Genomic DNA, 12,536 nt, shown 5'->3' on the forward strand with positions numbered 1-12,536 from the left:
AATTACCTGAAGAACGTTATCATAAATACAGCCACAAACATACTTGGCTCCAACCGCAAAAAGAGTTATAACGGCTGGTTTGACGATGAATGTAAGCTAACAACGGAACGGAAGAATGTTGCATACTGAGTAACGTTGCATTTTCAAAGGACTTGGGCACGCTTGGGGACTTAGCACAAACTCCGGCGAGCAGAGAAGCGACTTCACAGACGAAAAAAGGAAGCCTCGGAGAATCAACAGGTCTCTGAACTCGAAAAGTACATGGAGCAACCCGCCTAGTGCGCGCAAGTTTTACCAACAAGTCAACAGAATGAAGCCTTCCACACCTCAATGCTCATCCTGCCAAGACAAAGAGGGAAATCTGATTTCCGACAGAATGGGTATATTGAAGCGATGGGTTGAGTACTTTGATGAATGACTGAACAACCAGAATATCGGCGAGTTGGAGGTCCCGCCGATGGGCAAATACTGCCACCACCAGAAGAATCAGTCCGTGCAATTCATCAGCTTAAAAACCATAAGTCGTCAGGAACCGATGGAATTACAGCCAAATTGGTTAAATATGGAGGCAACCAATTACACCAAGTGGTTTATCAACTTGTGCTCAAGGTGTGCGGCAGCGAATCAATGCCTGACGACTGGCAACGGGGTATTATTTATCTCATATATAAAAAGGGAGATATCATGCAGTGCAGCAATTATAGAGATAACACGTTGCTGAGTACCATTTATAATACGCCCAGAACATCATTGGCCCATACCAAAGAGGCTTCACTCCAGGCAAATCAGGAACAGATCAGATTTTCTCTCTGCGGCAAGTGATGGAAAACTGTTGGAATATGTTGGATCAGTTGCACAATCTTTTCATCGACTTTAAAGCCGCCTATGATAGCATAGTCAGGGTAACTGTCCACGGCCATGAGAGAATTCGGTATCCCGACGAAAATGATAAGACTGACTGGGCTGACCCTAACTAATGTGCGAGACCAGATAAAAGCAGCAGGATCACTCTCAAGACCATTCAAAATCATTATGCGTCCTCTTTAATCTGGCCCTGGAGAAAGTGATGATGATGATGAAAAATTTCAAATATTTGTTCCGAGACACCGACCGTATATTTTGAAGGTTCCTTTTTCGCCTTAAAAAAATCAGACAAGCAATGAATGGATTTAAATAAAGTTTTGTTTTGCACAACTTTGAAAAGAAAGAGATTTGGGAAAGTCCTCCCAGATAGATAGCTTACGCATAGAGCGCATTGATCCATGCGATTTCAAGTGAATATTTACTGTGTAGGCATAATCCCACGGTCCTCTTAAACTCACACTACAGCCGTGAAGGAGATCTGCAAGGAGTTGTGTCCGGTATATGAGCAGATGAACTTCAGTGAGACTTCGTGATAACAGCGACTTCAGATGAGTCACTTGTAGGCTTAGATCTGATCGCACTCCTCGAAGAGACGACACTTTTCGCCAGCTTTACTAGAGTTAACCCAATGCAAATCCTTCCAACAATAACACACAACATTTAAGATGCCATCGGGATGACAAAAAGGACATTCAACTAATTTTTTCAGTTTGCCGCACACAAGAAGAAAGTTAAAGAAACTTGGTCAAACTGCCGTCTAATAAGGAGAAACTCATTCGGAAGAGCAAAGTCAAAGAAAGACCTCATTTGAAACTCACATCGGAGAACTTCCTGGTGTACAAGGTATCCATATAGTTGCCGCGTATTCCTACGTAGAGTACCGCATGTCAATAACATCTAAAATTACAATCCAGTACCCACAACTAAACAAAGGTTGCACTGATTCAATTATAATTTTTCCTCACTGCCGTACCCACATCCTGCACAGAAGGGTGCATCCATTCAAAAAAAACGCAACAAAGGAGTGAAATCGTTGGAATGTGGACGTCAATTCAATTCGAAGAATAACCAATAAACGCATTTGGTGAATGCTTCCACGAAAACATGATAACAACAAAGCTCAACGAAATTAAATTTTCTTAGAATCAAAACCACTCATTGGATTAAGAGAATCCCCACAAAAACAGATTGAAAATGAGTTTTCACTTTGCCATTGCGTTGAAATAAACCGAGAGGAATACAAAGGTGGAAAAAGTTGAAAGAAAAATTGGCTGGCGCCCAGGATATACCGCGCGAATACACACAATAGAAATATTAGAAACAAAAATTACAAATTATCTCTTCCGTTTAAGGACCGAACTAAATCCAGGTCATTTAAAGATGTAAATGCTTTAATTTTGCAAAACCACAGCCAACAAATAATATTAAGCTATTTGCCTGATTGCGTGAGTAAATCCAATACGTTTTACCACCCGCAGGGATATAATGGCAACATAAATGGCTGAATGCACTCGTTTTGTAGATACACTGAATTTCAATTAATCCTGGAGGAGTAATGACTTGTTCTATCCCTTGTTTTGCGTTACTTAACCACAGACATCCTGGATCCTGTATTGGGGCCAAGGTCGTTGTAACAGAAATGGGATTCGGGATTCATTAATTAATTTTAAATTAAGTAAAGATAGAAATAAATGAAAAAGGGAAACACCACTTTTGCATTTATCTATTAAAAATATGGGGGGGGGGGGGGGGGGGGGTTAGTAAGGATCATCATATCGTGTTTATTTAAACTTCAGACGCAGTGATACGTTGATTGCGCTGGAAGGGAACCTGGAAGCAGAAAGATAAGCAGATTTCGGCTCGGTATAATATGATGCCGTTCCATGGTCCCAGTTGGAAATAAAGCACTGAAAAATTCCTAGGGTAGGTGAGAAAAGTGCAGGAACTTTGTACTCTTGTAGATTACTCACTAAGGAAGCTATCCCCACACCTGGCAGTTAGGTATAAAATGCAAATCCATATATGAGGAGAAAAAGGAATTTAATTTCCGGTACGGATACAGGAGTCGTCTAACTTGGTGGCTCGGTAGGGCTCCCGTAATGGACCCCACGGCGTCGAAACCGCTAGTCGTGGGGCGGTTCGACCTCTAGGCGCCACGACGACCAGGAGCATTGCTCCGCCTGCTGCAGCTGTTTCGTCACAATCTGTTTCGACCACTTCAGCAGGTCCGCGTAGGCAGCGGATAAAGTGGACTGAAGAAATGAACCTTCTCGTCATCCGCTCCTACTACGAAATAACGGCGGAGTGGATGCAACATCCTACCGAGCATTTCCCGCAAGTCACGCACGTGATTGTGCAGCGAGTCGCAGAACAGTACCACTTTATAACCCTCAGCGACACAATCCCGGCCATCATCAGGGAGCGTGTTCGAGTTGAGGTCATCAAGGAAACTGGTGATCGACAGTCGATGGGGACAGAGGTGGCGGTATCAACAACACCACGCCACACTGCAAGCAAGAGTTTCGGTACTCGCCGAAGCACTCTTCCCCACCGTCCGGCTGAGGATTCCGCTGAGGTTCGGAACGAATTCCAAAGCGCGTGTACAGAATTCTCGGAAATGGATCCTTTGTATAGAGCAAGGCTCTATGCATCTCCGGCAACTACAGGAATTCTATCTCAAATCAATGATGAGATTGCATCTCGGCTGTGTGCTGATATGTCGCTGCTGCAACTACAATCACTTGTGTATTGTGCTGCAGTTAGGGCTATCAGATTGCACGGTCAAAAGATTCGCTTTCGTGTTATTGGTTTAAGTGACAGAAGAGATCCACCATGGAAATTTCATCTGGAACGTTGCCAGGACTCACTAAGACAGGGCATGTTCGACGAGCGCGTGCGACGAGTTGGGTCAAGGGGTTGCAAAGAACAGCTCATTATCGACTCGGTAGTTGTAGAACAAGCAACTAGAGACCACAGAAACCTCTTTAGTTGCTATTTCGATTATGCCTAGGCCAAGTATGGCCTAGGTGCTAAGTGCGAACTAACACACTTGTTGCACTTAGATGACATCAAGCAGTATGCTGAGACTGACAACAACATTAGAAGTCTGTTGCGAATAATAGACATGTTGAGCCGTGATATTCGGATGGAGTTTGGATTAGATAAGTGTCGAATCCAAGCCATCCGCGAGCCGCATGCCGGACATAGCATTGGTGACCTCCACATCGAAGCTATGATCGAGACAGACTTCAACTTGTACTTAGGAATTCTGCAAGGAACCCATGCTCGAGTTGATGATCTGAAGGATGCTCTGCTGTCCGAATTCCTGCGACGTCTAAAACTGGTACTGAAATCATTTCTCTCGGGGAAGAATAAAATAAGCGCGTTTAATGTATTCGCTATCCCTTCACTGGTTTATGCATTTGGAATATAACCGTGGACGAAGACCGATCTGAAAAACGTCCAGCGGCGGATACAGACAACTATGTCCAAATTCCGAATGCATCATCCAAAGTCTGTCGTGGCGCGGATGAACCTGCCTCGTGACATCGGAGGTATAGGCGTGGTTGACGTGGCGGCGCAACATCATCGCCAAATCAACTCGCTGCGCGCTTATTACAGAAAAGCGCAGGCGAGTCCCTTGCATGAGGCTGTCAATAAGGCAGATTGTGGACTGACTCCAATTAACTTGAAGGATCGATTTTTCAATCCTCTGAATGGGATGAAGTCAGACCAAGAGCGAATCGACGAATGGAAGTCAAAAGCAATGCACGGTAAACACGTGAATTGTCTTTGGCAGCCATTTGTCCATTTGCATTTGTGGAACAGATGGCTGTGTGCTGGAGGAGTTCATGTGTGCCATTCAGGGCGGCGTGGTCGACACCCGAGCTTATAAAAAGCTCATCATGAAAGAACGGGTGGAGAACGACCAGTGCAGAATGTGTGGTTCGGCGTTACAGACGTTGGACCATCTCATTTCTAGCTGTACTGTTATGGCACCGGTGCAATACATCACCAGGCATAAGTACACCATTCTGTATACGTGCCCGATGTTGCGGGGAGTTATCGACGGATTCTCCCATTAACCTACCACCGGCTACCACCACCAGCGCCCCTTTAGTTTTTAAGTAGGTGGAATCGTCCGAGCCTAAATCCTTGCCACTTAGTACTAGTATTAGGTAAAATCCGGCATCAGACGAGATGGTAATAACTCGGAAATAATAATAATCGTTGGCGCAATAATCAACTTTGGATCAGGACCTTAAAGTATGTTAGAGCACTTCATTCAAGACCGTAACGGCACACTACAGGATTACAGTACCCTGTAGGAGGCAATGCGGTCAGCATTGCGCTCGCCCGAAATTATTACCCTGATTTGACTCAGGTACTCATTTACAGCTGAGTCGACTGGTATCCGACGTCAAATTTCACTGCCACCAGTGAGATTTGAACCGTGACCTTCTGTACGACAACCTTGTGCTCTAACCACTCAGCTATCCGGACATATATTAACCTAGTAATTATAGCATCGGTAAATTTCAACTCCAACAAAAAATTTCAGCCAAGAACGGAAAATCGTTTCAATTTGTTTTTCTTTTTTTTAAACCACTAGCTTTTCTCTTCATATTATTTTTCCTTTTTTGAACCACTAGCTATTCTTCAAACTTCAACCATATACATAGTTGCCATTTACCCTTAAATGAGGCCTGGTGTGTCAACCACATATATGCATCATTCTATTCGGTTCGCTGAAATATGTTTTAGCTCCCTCTCACTTTTTCTACTGCTTTGCGTCATATAGCTCCAGGACCAGCCATTTGTCGTCCATCTAACAATGAAATTCTTGCCTTTTCTGAAAGTGTGACCTAACGTACACCGACATTGGTCTCCGTTCCAGATTAGATCAGGCCAGAGTACCCCGATGACACGACGGAAGCAGATGTTAACGAAGGCTTGGAGCCTTCGAGTAACAGTGACGGTTACATTCCCTGCGCTAATCCCATATAGCGGAAAAAAGTGTGATGACCAACCAGTCTGAGAACTTTATTTTTAAGGTTTTGTTTTATGTAAAATGTAAAACAAAACCTTATTAAAATCGGTTCACTATCTGTCTGTCACACGCACTTTTCTCCAAAACGGCTACACCGATCCGAAGGAAATTTGGTTGACATATAAGAACTTCGAAATCCCAAACATACAGTGAGTGACATAAATTTACGTGGAGTTTAAAGGTGGGCTTCTCATATATGCAAAGGTCCTTGTAAAATTTTTTTTCACCGAATAGTCATGGGGGTTTCAAATGGAAAGTATCGGTTTTCGGAAACTATCCAACCCAGAAATCCGAAAATCAGGATGGTGCGCTTATATGAAATCTAGGCCTCAACATGTCTCACTCCGATATCTGTTCAAATAAACTTAATAATAGCATATTACCAACTTTTAGAAATGAACTTAAAAAACCCCTTCATCCTAGGAGCACATGCATAGAGGACAAGGCCCGCATTCGCATGCCAAGTTTCATGGAAATCCGGCCAAACTTATAGTAGTTCAAACTTATCAATTTCGCGGGAATTTCCTGCATCTGAAGCCATGCAAAGGAGATGATGACGTCATAATTAATGAAAATAATTGACAACACAAAACCTTTTATACCTGAAGCGTTCAGCTTCCAGTTTCCCGACTTGTTTTCGTGTTTATCTTCAGTCTGACACTGCTCCAAACTCAGGACTATTCAGCAAAAGTTCAACATTCGATGTAAGAGCAAACAGATTAGATTACGTAGCTGAGGCTTTTGAGGATAAATGGAAGGCCTCCACTTCCACAGGGCAAACTGCAGGAAGGACGTCGCTGATAACGAGAAAGAATAGTATCCGCGACAGAAGGAAGCTTTGCCCATCTCCGTTTTGGAGTTTAAATTTCATCGCAATTTTACCCCGATGCAGCATGTAACATTCCATATATATCATTCTGATAATAAGTTTCTTTGGAACATCCTACCATTCCACCTATATCTCCTGCTCATAGTGTCGCAATAAAATTCCCAAAGTCGGTACATCGATCATCCACAAAATATGGAACTTTACCGACCTTGATAAAGTGTTCCTTCCATATCTTGAACTGATCTTGATCATGAATGAGAAGCTTACCCTCATAAGATCATCGAAAGATTTACGAGCCCCCCCCCTCCCCGATACAGACAGATTTGGCTTCTCTTGTCAATGCAATAATGCAATTCAATTCCTTGTGTTCCTGCGTGCACTAGGCTGCACATCTCATACTTTTTCATAGTATCGGAATTCCGACGCGTCCTGTTCAACTACGCTTGTAGCCATCAACTGAGTTCACAGCTCCTTACGTTCATCCATCCGCCTCCATGTGTCCACCCTCAGCTAGGTGTTGTTTTATCCCTTTAGGTTAAGACCAACAACTTCTCCCAGGCCAGAGGTAAATGCCCTTTTGCTGCTAGCCCAAAGTTCCTCAATATGTTTGGACGATTTGCTCAAAATTTGTATTGTTTGCTTTCTCTCCACTGCTTAGCAATAGCCAGACTGCAGAGGCAACTGATATTTGAGGGCCGGCGCTCCGCTCCCAAGAGAGCAAACGCCCTAGCGACATGCAAAGGGCATCTCTTTCGAGGTCGATGTTGACAGCTGTTTAGTTACTTACACTCATAAAACAATTTCTAAATCTACTGTTGATCGCGATATGGGCGATCTGATTAGATAATCGTTGCCCGTTAGCTGAAACCCAACTGATCTTATAGGTGCGTACCACCGATGACCAGATGCTGAAAATTGTAGAAATCTACAAACCTTTCACCGTTGTTATTAAACTATGTTTTCTGATCACATGCCTGCAAATGTGTTATCAAAGTGCGTGTAGGTGCTCATAGAAAGCGCCCTTCTCTATAGTGAAAATCTCCCTTAATACGTAGCATTGTAAAATTGTGACGCTTTTTAACCTGGATCGCAATTTCGTATTTAATATTTTCTCAGAAACTAGTACCCAGGTCATGAAAGCTTGCGGTAGCGGTCAGTAATGGAACGGATTAGCGTCTGCTACCAGTAGGTTTTCTAGACTACAAAAGCACAGCACCAAAAGAAGGAGAGGGTTACCCTTCAAAGTCGGACATTTCTCTCTTCGTTTAGCCGCAGTCGGTGTCGGGGGTTGAAGATAAAATAAATAAGTTTAGTGACAAAACGGATAACTGGACAAAGAATCATGACTCAGAAATGATTGGAATATACATGCGATTACTAGTCATCACGTAACATAAAAAACCTCTTCCTCCATTTAGTGGTCTTCACCCCTGTGGACGAGACTTCCGATCGCTGTCGGTGCGCCTTTTTCGAACACGGATCTACTCATCCGTCTACCGCAGTTGAGTGACCCAGTGGCGATCGCTAGTGGCGTCATAGGAGCAATCATTACAACAGCAGTCGTTATACCCCTTAACTACTTGTACAAATAAAACATATAACTCTGAAGAGCAATAAAAGTGTCCATACTGCAAAGGGCAGCTCAACGATCTCCGGAGACGATCAGGATAACTTTCAGCTTGACAGCCGTTAGTGATAATTTGATCAATTTTTCTGCCTCCGGTTCAGGAAAACATGTACATTCTTCGAGCAAACTACCATCCGAAATATCGTATGGTCGAATTATATCGATCTTATGTGGTGACGATACAACCTCATGAATGAAGCCTCTAATATTATGGAGCAAGCGCCGCTCCTGATTCCTTCCAGTGCCATCTGCTTTCTGGAAGAAAGGGTTCGGTCTGTCCGAAGAAATCCTGTTGGGCTTGTCACTGACACGTCCAGACTAAAAATGTGCTCCCCATGCACGAGAACCACTCGTATAGTGAGCATCAGGCATGTGACGAGATGGTGTAGGTGGCTTTAATCTGGGAACGGCCTTTCGTAGTAGACACAACAACCCGGTCTCTCCAAGGCCATCTCTGCTGTCTAGGGCCAGGTCGTCGAGGAGTCAAAGGTTCTCCCCGTACATCAGCTCAACAGGGCTAGCAGCAAACTCTCCGCAGGGCGACTGACTGCAAGTGGCCCATCCTGCAGTGTTCGGAGGGTCACCTTTGCGACCACCACTTTACTGTCGGTTATTACCACGCGGCCGATAATTATTGTTAGCTCCTCTAACGTAATTGCCACTCGAATCCTTTTTGGTCATATCCACCCGTATTTCCATTTTCATTTTAATAATAGCTTTTGTTATTCCTAAAGTACATGTTCTGTTTTTGTTGATAGTTTTTAGAGCAACCGCTCGATGATGACCCACTGCCGCCACTGCCTGAATTATTTGAACGTATTCCTTTACCTCCACGTGCTATTCTACCGCTGCCGTCTCCTGTCCTATTATTTCCGGGGAAATGTTTACGAGGGTTATTTGAAAAGTAAGGTTCCCACCGTTTATCAGGAACAAGGAATTTTTATTTGAAAAACCGAATACACAATTGGAAACATTGATCTTTAAACTATTTTTCTACATAGTCGCCATTTTATTCTACACATTTTTTCTGGCGAGTAATCCATTTTTGCAGTCCCGCCTCAAAGAAGTTCGCCGCCAACCGTTGAGAAACCTGGAAACTTCGTCTTGCAACTCGTCGTCCGTCTCGAATCGTTGACAGCCTAGGTGCAATGTCAGGGCTATAAGCTATGTCAGGGCTATGAGCAATTCCTCGATTAAGTCATTCGTTTGTGACGAGACATGTGGACGCGCGTTGTCGTGGTGCAGTCTTACGCCTTTGGTTAGTTTTCCCCTACGACGATTTTAGATTGCCCGTTTCAGCCTTTTCAATTAATTGTGGTCCCTCCAGGCATAAACTCCATAAGCAGTATACCACACCGGTCCCAAAACACCATTGTCATGACTTTTCCTGCTGACAACTTCTGCTTAAACTTCTTTGGTTTGGTCGACTCGATGTGTTTCCATTGGCGAGATTGTTGTTTTGTTTCCGAAATAACGTAATGGCACCACATTTCCCCCGTAACAATGGAGGCTAAGAGGTCTTCGGTACTCTCGTCGCATTCACTCAAAAACTCCCGAGCATAGTCGACGCGCTGCTGTTTGTGGATTCCCCAAAGTATGTGCGGCACTCAGCGCGCACACAACTTGTGGTAGCATAGCCTTTCTTTCAAAATCCTGTCAATTGAAGCTTCAGAAACCTCAGGAATTTCAGCAGCCAATTGTTGAATCGTGATTCGCCGATCTTCAAGCATGATTTGCTCAATGTTCGCCACAACTTCGCCAGAGATCGATGCCTGGCCCGTTGTCCACCGTGGATGTCCGTGCGGCCGTCAGCGAACTCCCTATTACTATTTGCAGACATGTTCAATGCTTATACACTTCACTTAACTGGCGATGAAATTCTATGTGTGGTAACTTTTTTGCGTGTGAACATCGGATGACCGAATTTCGCACCTGGCGTTGACCGTGGATGGCTGTGAGGCCGGTAGTGACCGTCGCATACGGGCGATTGTTGTTGGGAGCGGTGGTGGGCGAACCAGCGAACAAAGCGGTGTTGCCAGATTTCGCCTAGCCTCACGGGCTGCAAATTTGGATTATTGGGAATCTCATTTTTGAAACAACCCTCGTACGTCCATTGGGGATATTCTTCCACATGTTGGAGTCGTTTTGATTGTCAAAATTACTATTCCAATCACGTTTACTACTGCTGTTACTGCTGCAGACTACATCGTTGCTCCACTGATTCGATTCTACTTCCCCCCTCCCCCCCCCCCCCCCCATCCCATCGATTGCAAATGCGATTTCTTTTGTACATCAGGTTCTTGAGCATCTTGTGGTGATTCTGTTTTCGATCCTTGATTATCGTCCAGGTTATTAATTTGTTTCTTGCCGTTGATTTGATGCTGCGATTGGTGTTTGAATTGAGTCAAAAGTATCTGTAACCGGCATCTGTGCAACGGAGATAGGAAGTACGCCCACCATAGACGGATTCTGCGGTTGTTGTGGGAATTTGTTAGGTGGGGAAACCTGGCAATGGAATATTCACGCCACTAGGCGATTCTACACTTATAAGGCTCACTATATTCCGATTGCTGGTCGTGACATTACATCAAATACATTTTAACTATCCACCTTAGTGTTCATTATTTGGGATTGTGCCTGTTGTTGCGATACAACCCCCTGAGCTGACGACACAAGAGACTGCAGCGCAATACCACCAGGACCTACAGGTTGTTGTGCCGAATAAACGACCAGAGGCCGTTGTGGTTGCTGTTATCATTATTGTTGCTGCTGCTGCTGTTGTTGTTATTGGACAACGGATAATTTAGGATTTTAGGTAGCTGTTGGTGGCAAAATCCTTGCTGCTTGTGGCGGAGCAACTGGTGAGAATAATTAATTTGTGAATGTCTGTGAAGGGATCGCCGATGCTGTAGTAACCTCTAATGGCAATACTGGCTGAGGAGGAATTTGAACTTTAAAACCCAGTGAGGAAACAATCAAAAAGGGTTTCACAGATTAACTGGTAATATTGTTTCGAAAGTGCACAAAGGTCTCGAGGCGTCAAATTCAAATACGAACATCCATGTTGACCCAAATTCAACCCAGAAAGGACGAGTTTGTGATGTTGAGACTTAAATAGCGTAACTCAACCATCGCGACGTCTAAAAGTAAAAACATTATGAAAGTACTGGACTTACGAAAAGCACAAAGGAACAATGGAATTCTTGTAAGCCACAACATATTTTATGCCATATCAACTGATAAAGCATTTTGTCAGGTTTACGGCTTAATTTTCAGCTCACCTGCGAAATTATGTAGCAACCACAGTTACCGGGCACCTAAATCGGCAAGCATACTCCACAATTCCAGATACCTTTAATCGAATATTAGTAGCAATAAATATGTGCTTCCCATACTTCGTCCTTAACACAGAAACAAACCAAAGGAATATATTAACGTATTTCGTGCGGTGTGAACCAGAAGCAGAACCCTTGCTATCCTATTGATTTTCAGTCTTCATAATGTATTTTATACCATCAAGTTTATCTCTTCCCCCGTCTTCCTTGTAAAGTTCTAAAATAAAAGGATCTCACCTTGACGCCGTTTTCTACTTAAGAAAGTTCCGTAAGGATTTAATCCTCTTAGGTCTTATTTATGTTATTCTCAAGGAACATCAGAACAAATAAAATGACGAAAGGATTAAATGAACATTTCTCATTTCTGTTTTGCGCTTACTTATTCAGATTATCACACTTTCCACGGGGGGCGGATGTGACTACATCCTGTCCTTCCAGGTAGTACACGGAGCCGAAAACAACAGCCGAACAAAAAGGTCCAATATGGCATTATAAAATATTCGGGATTATACTCGTGTAAAATATTCAGACAATAGAAACAATGGACTAAGATGATGATGAATTCTTTGGTGAACAATATTTCTTTCCTTTCTTTTCCAGATATACGCTGTACAACATGTAGACGTTTGCATGTTTAGTAATGGTAAATTCAAGAACGTTGTAGCTGAAATTAATGAGACTCGTCAGATTAAATCCAATGAGATTTTCATTCACACATATGACATTCTTCCCGCAAAAGGTAATTAAAATATATTTCTTGCTTTGAGTCCTGCATTGAAATAGGATTTAGATTTAATTACTTTTCGTAAAATATCACTTTGAACATGTTGC

General features: G+C 43.3%; 2 protein-coding genes across 3 annotated transcripts in view; one reads left to right on the forward strand and one right to left on the reverse strand.

Moving 5' to 3' along the window:
* The window catches only part of LOC119659615, a 331,014-nt gene that overhangs the window by 304,890 nt on the left and 13,588 nt on the right, over positions 1 to 12,536 (forward strand). Inside the window, exon 10 of the mRNA XM_038067791.1 lies at positions 12,306 to 12,444. Within this exon, the coding sequence (XP_037923719.1) occupies positions 12,306 to 12,444 (139 nt within the window). The remainder of the gene's footprint in view (positions 1 to 12,305; positions 12,445 to 12,536) is intronic.
* The window catches only part of LOC119659619 (sex-regulated protein janus-A-like), an 87,169-nt gene that overhangs the window by 46,543 nt on the left and 28,090 nt on the right, over positions 1 to 12,536 (reverse strand). The gene's annotated exons all lie outside the window — the stretch shown is intronic.

Source organism: Hermetia illucens, chromosome 6 (assembly GCF_905115235.1).
Source record: "Hermetia illucens chromosome 6, iHerIll2.2.curated.20191125, whole genome shotgun sequence".
Classification (NCBI taxonomy): Eukaryota; Metazoa; Arthropoda; class Insecta; order Diptera; family Stratiomyidae; genus Hermetia; species Hermetia illucens.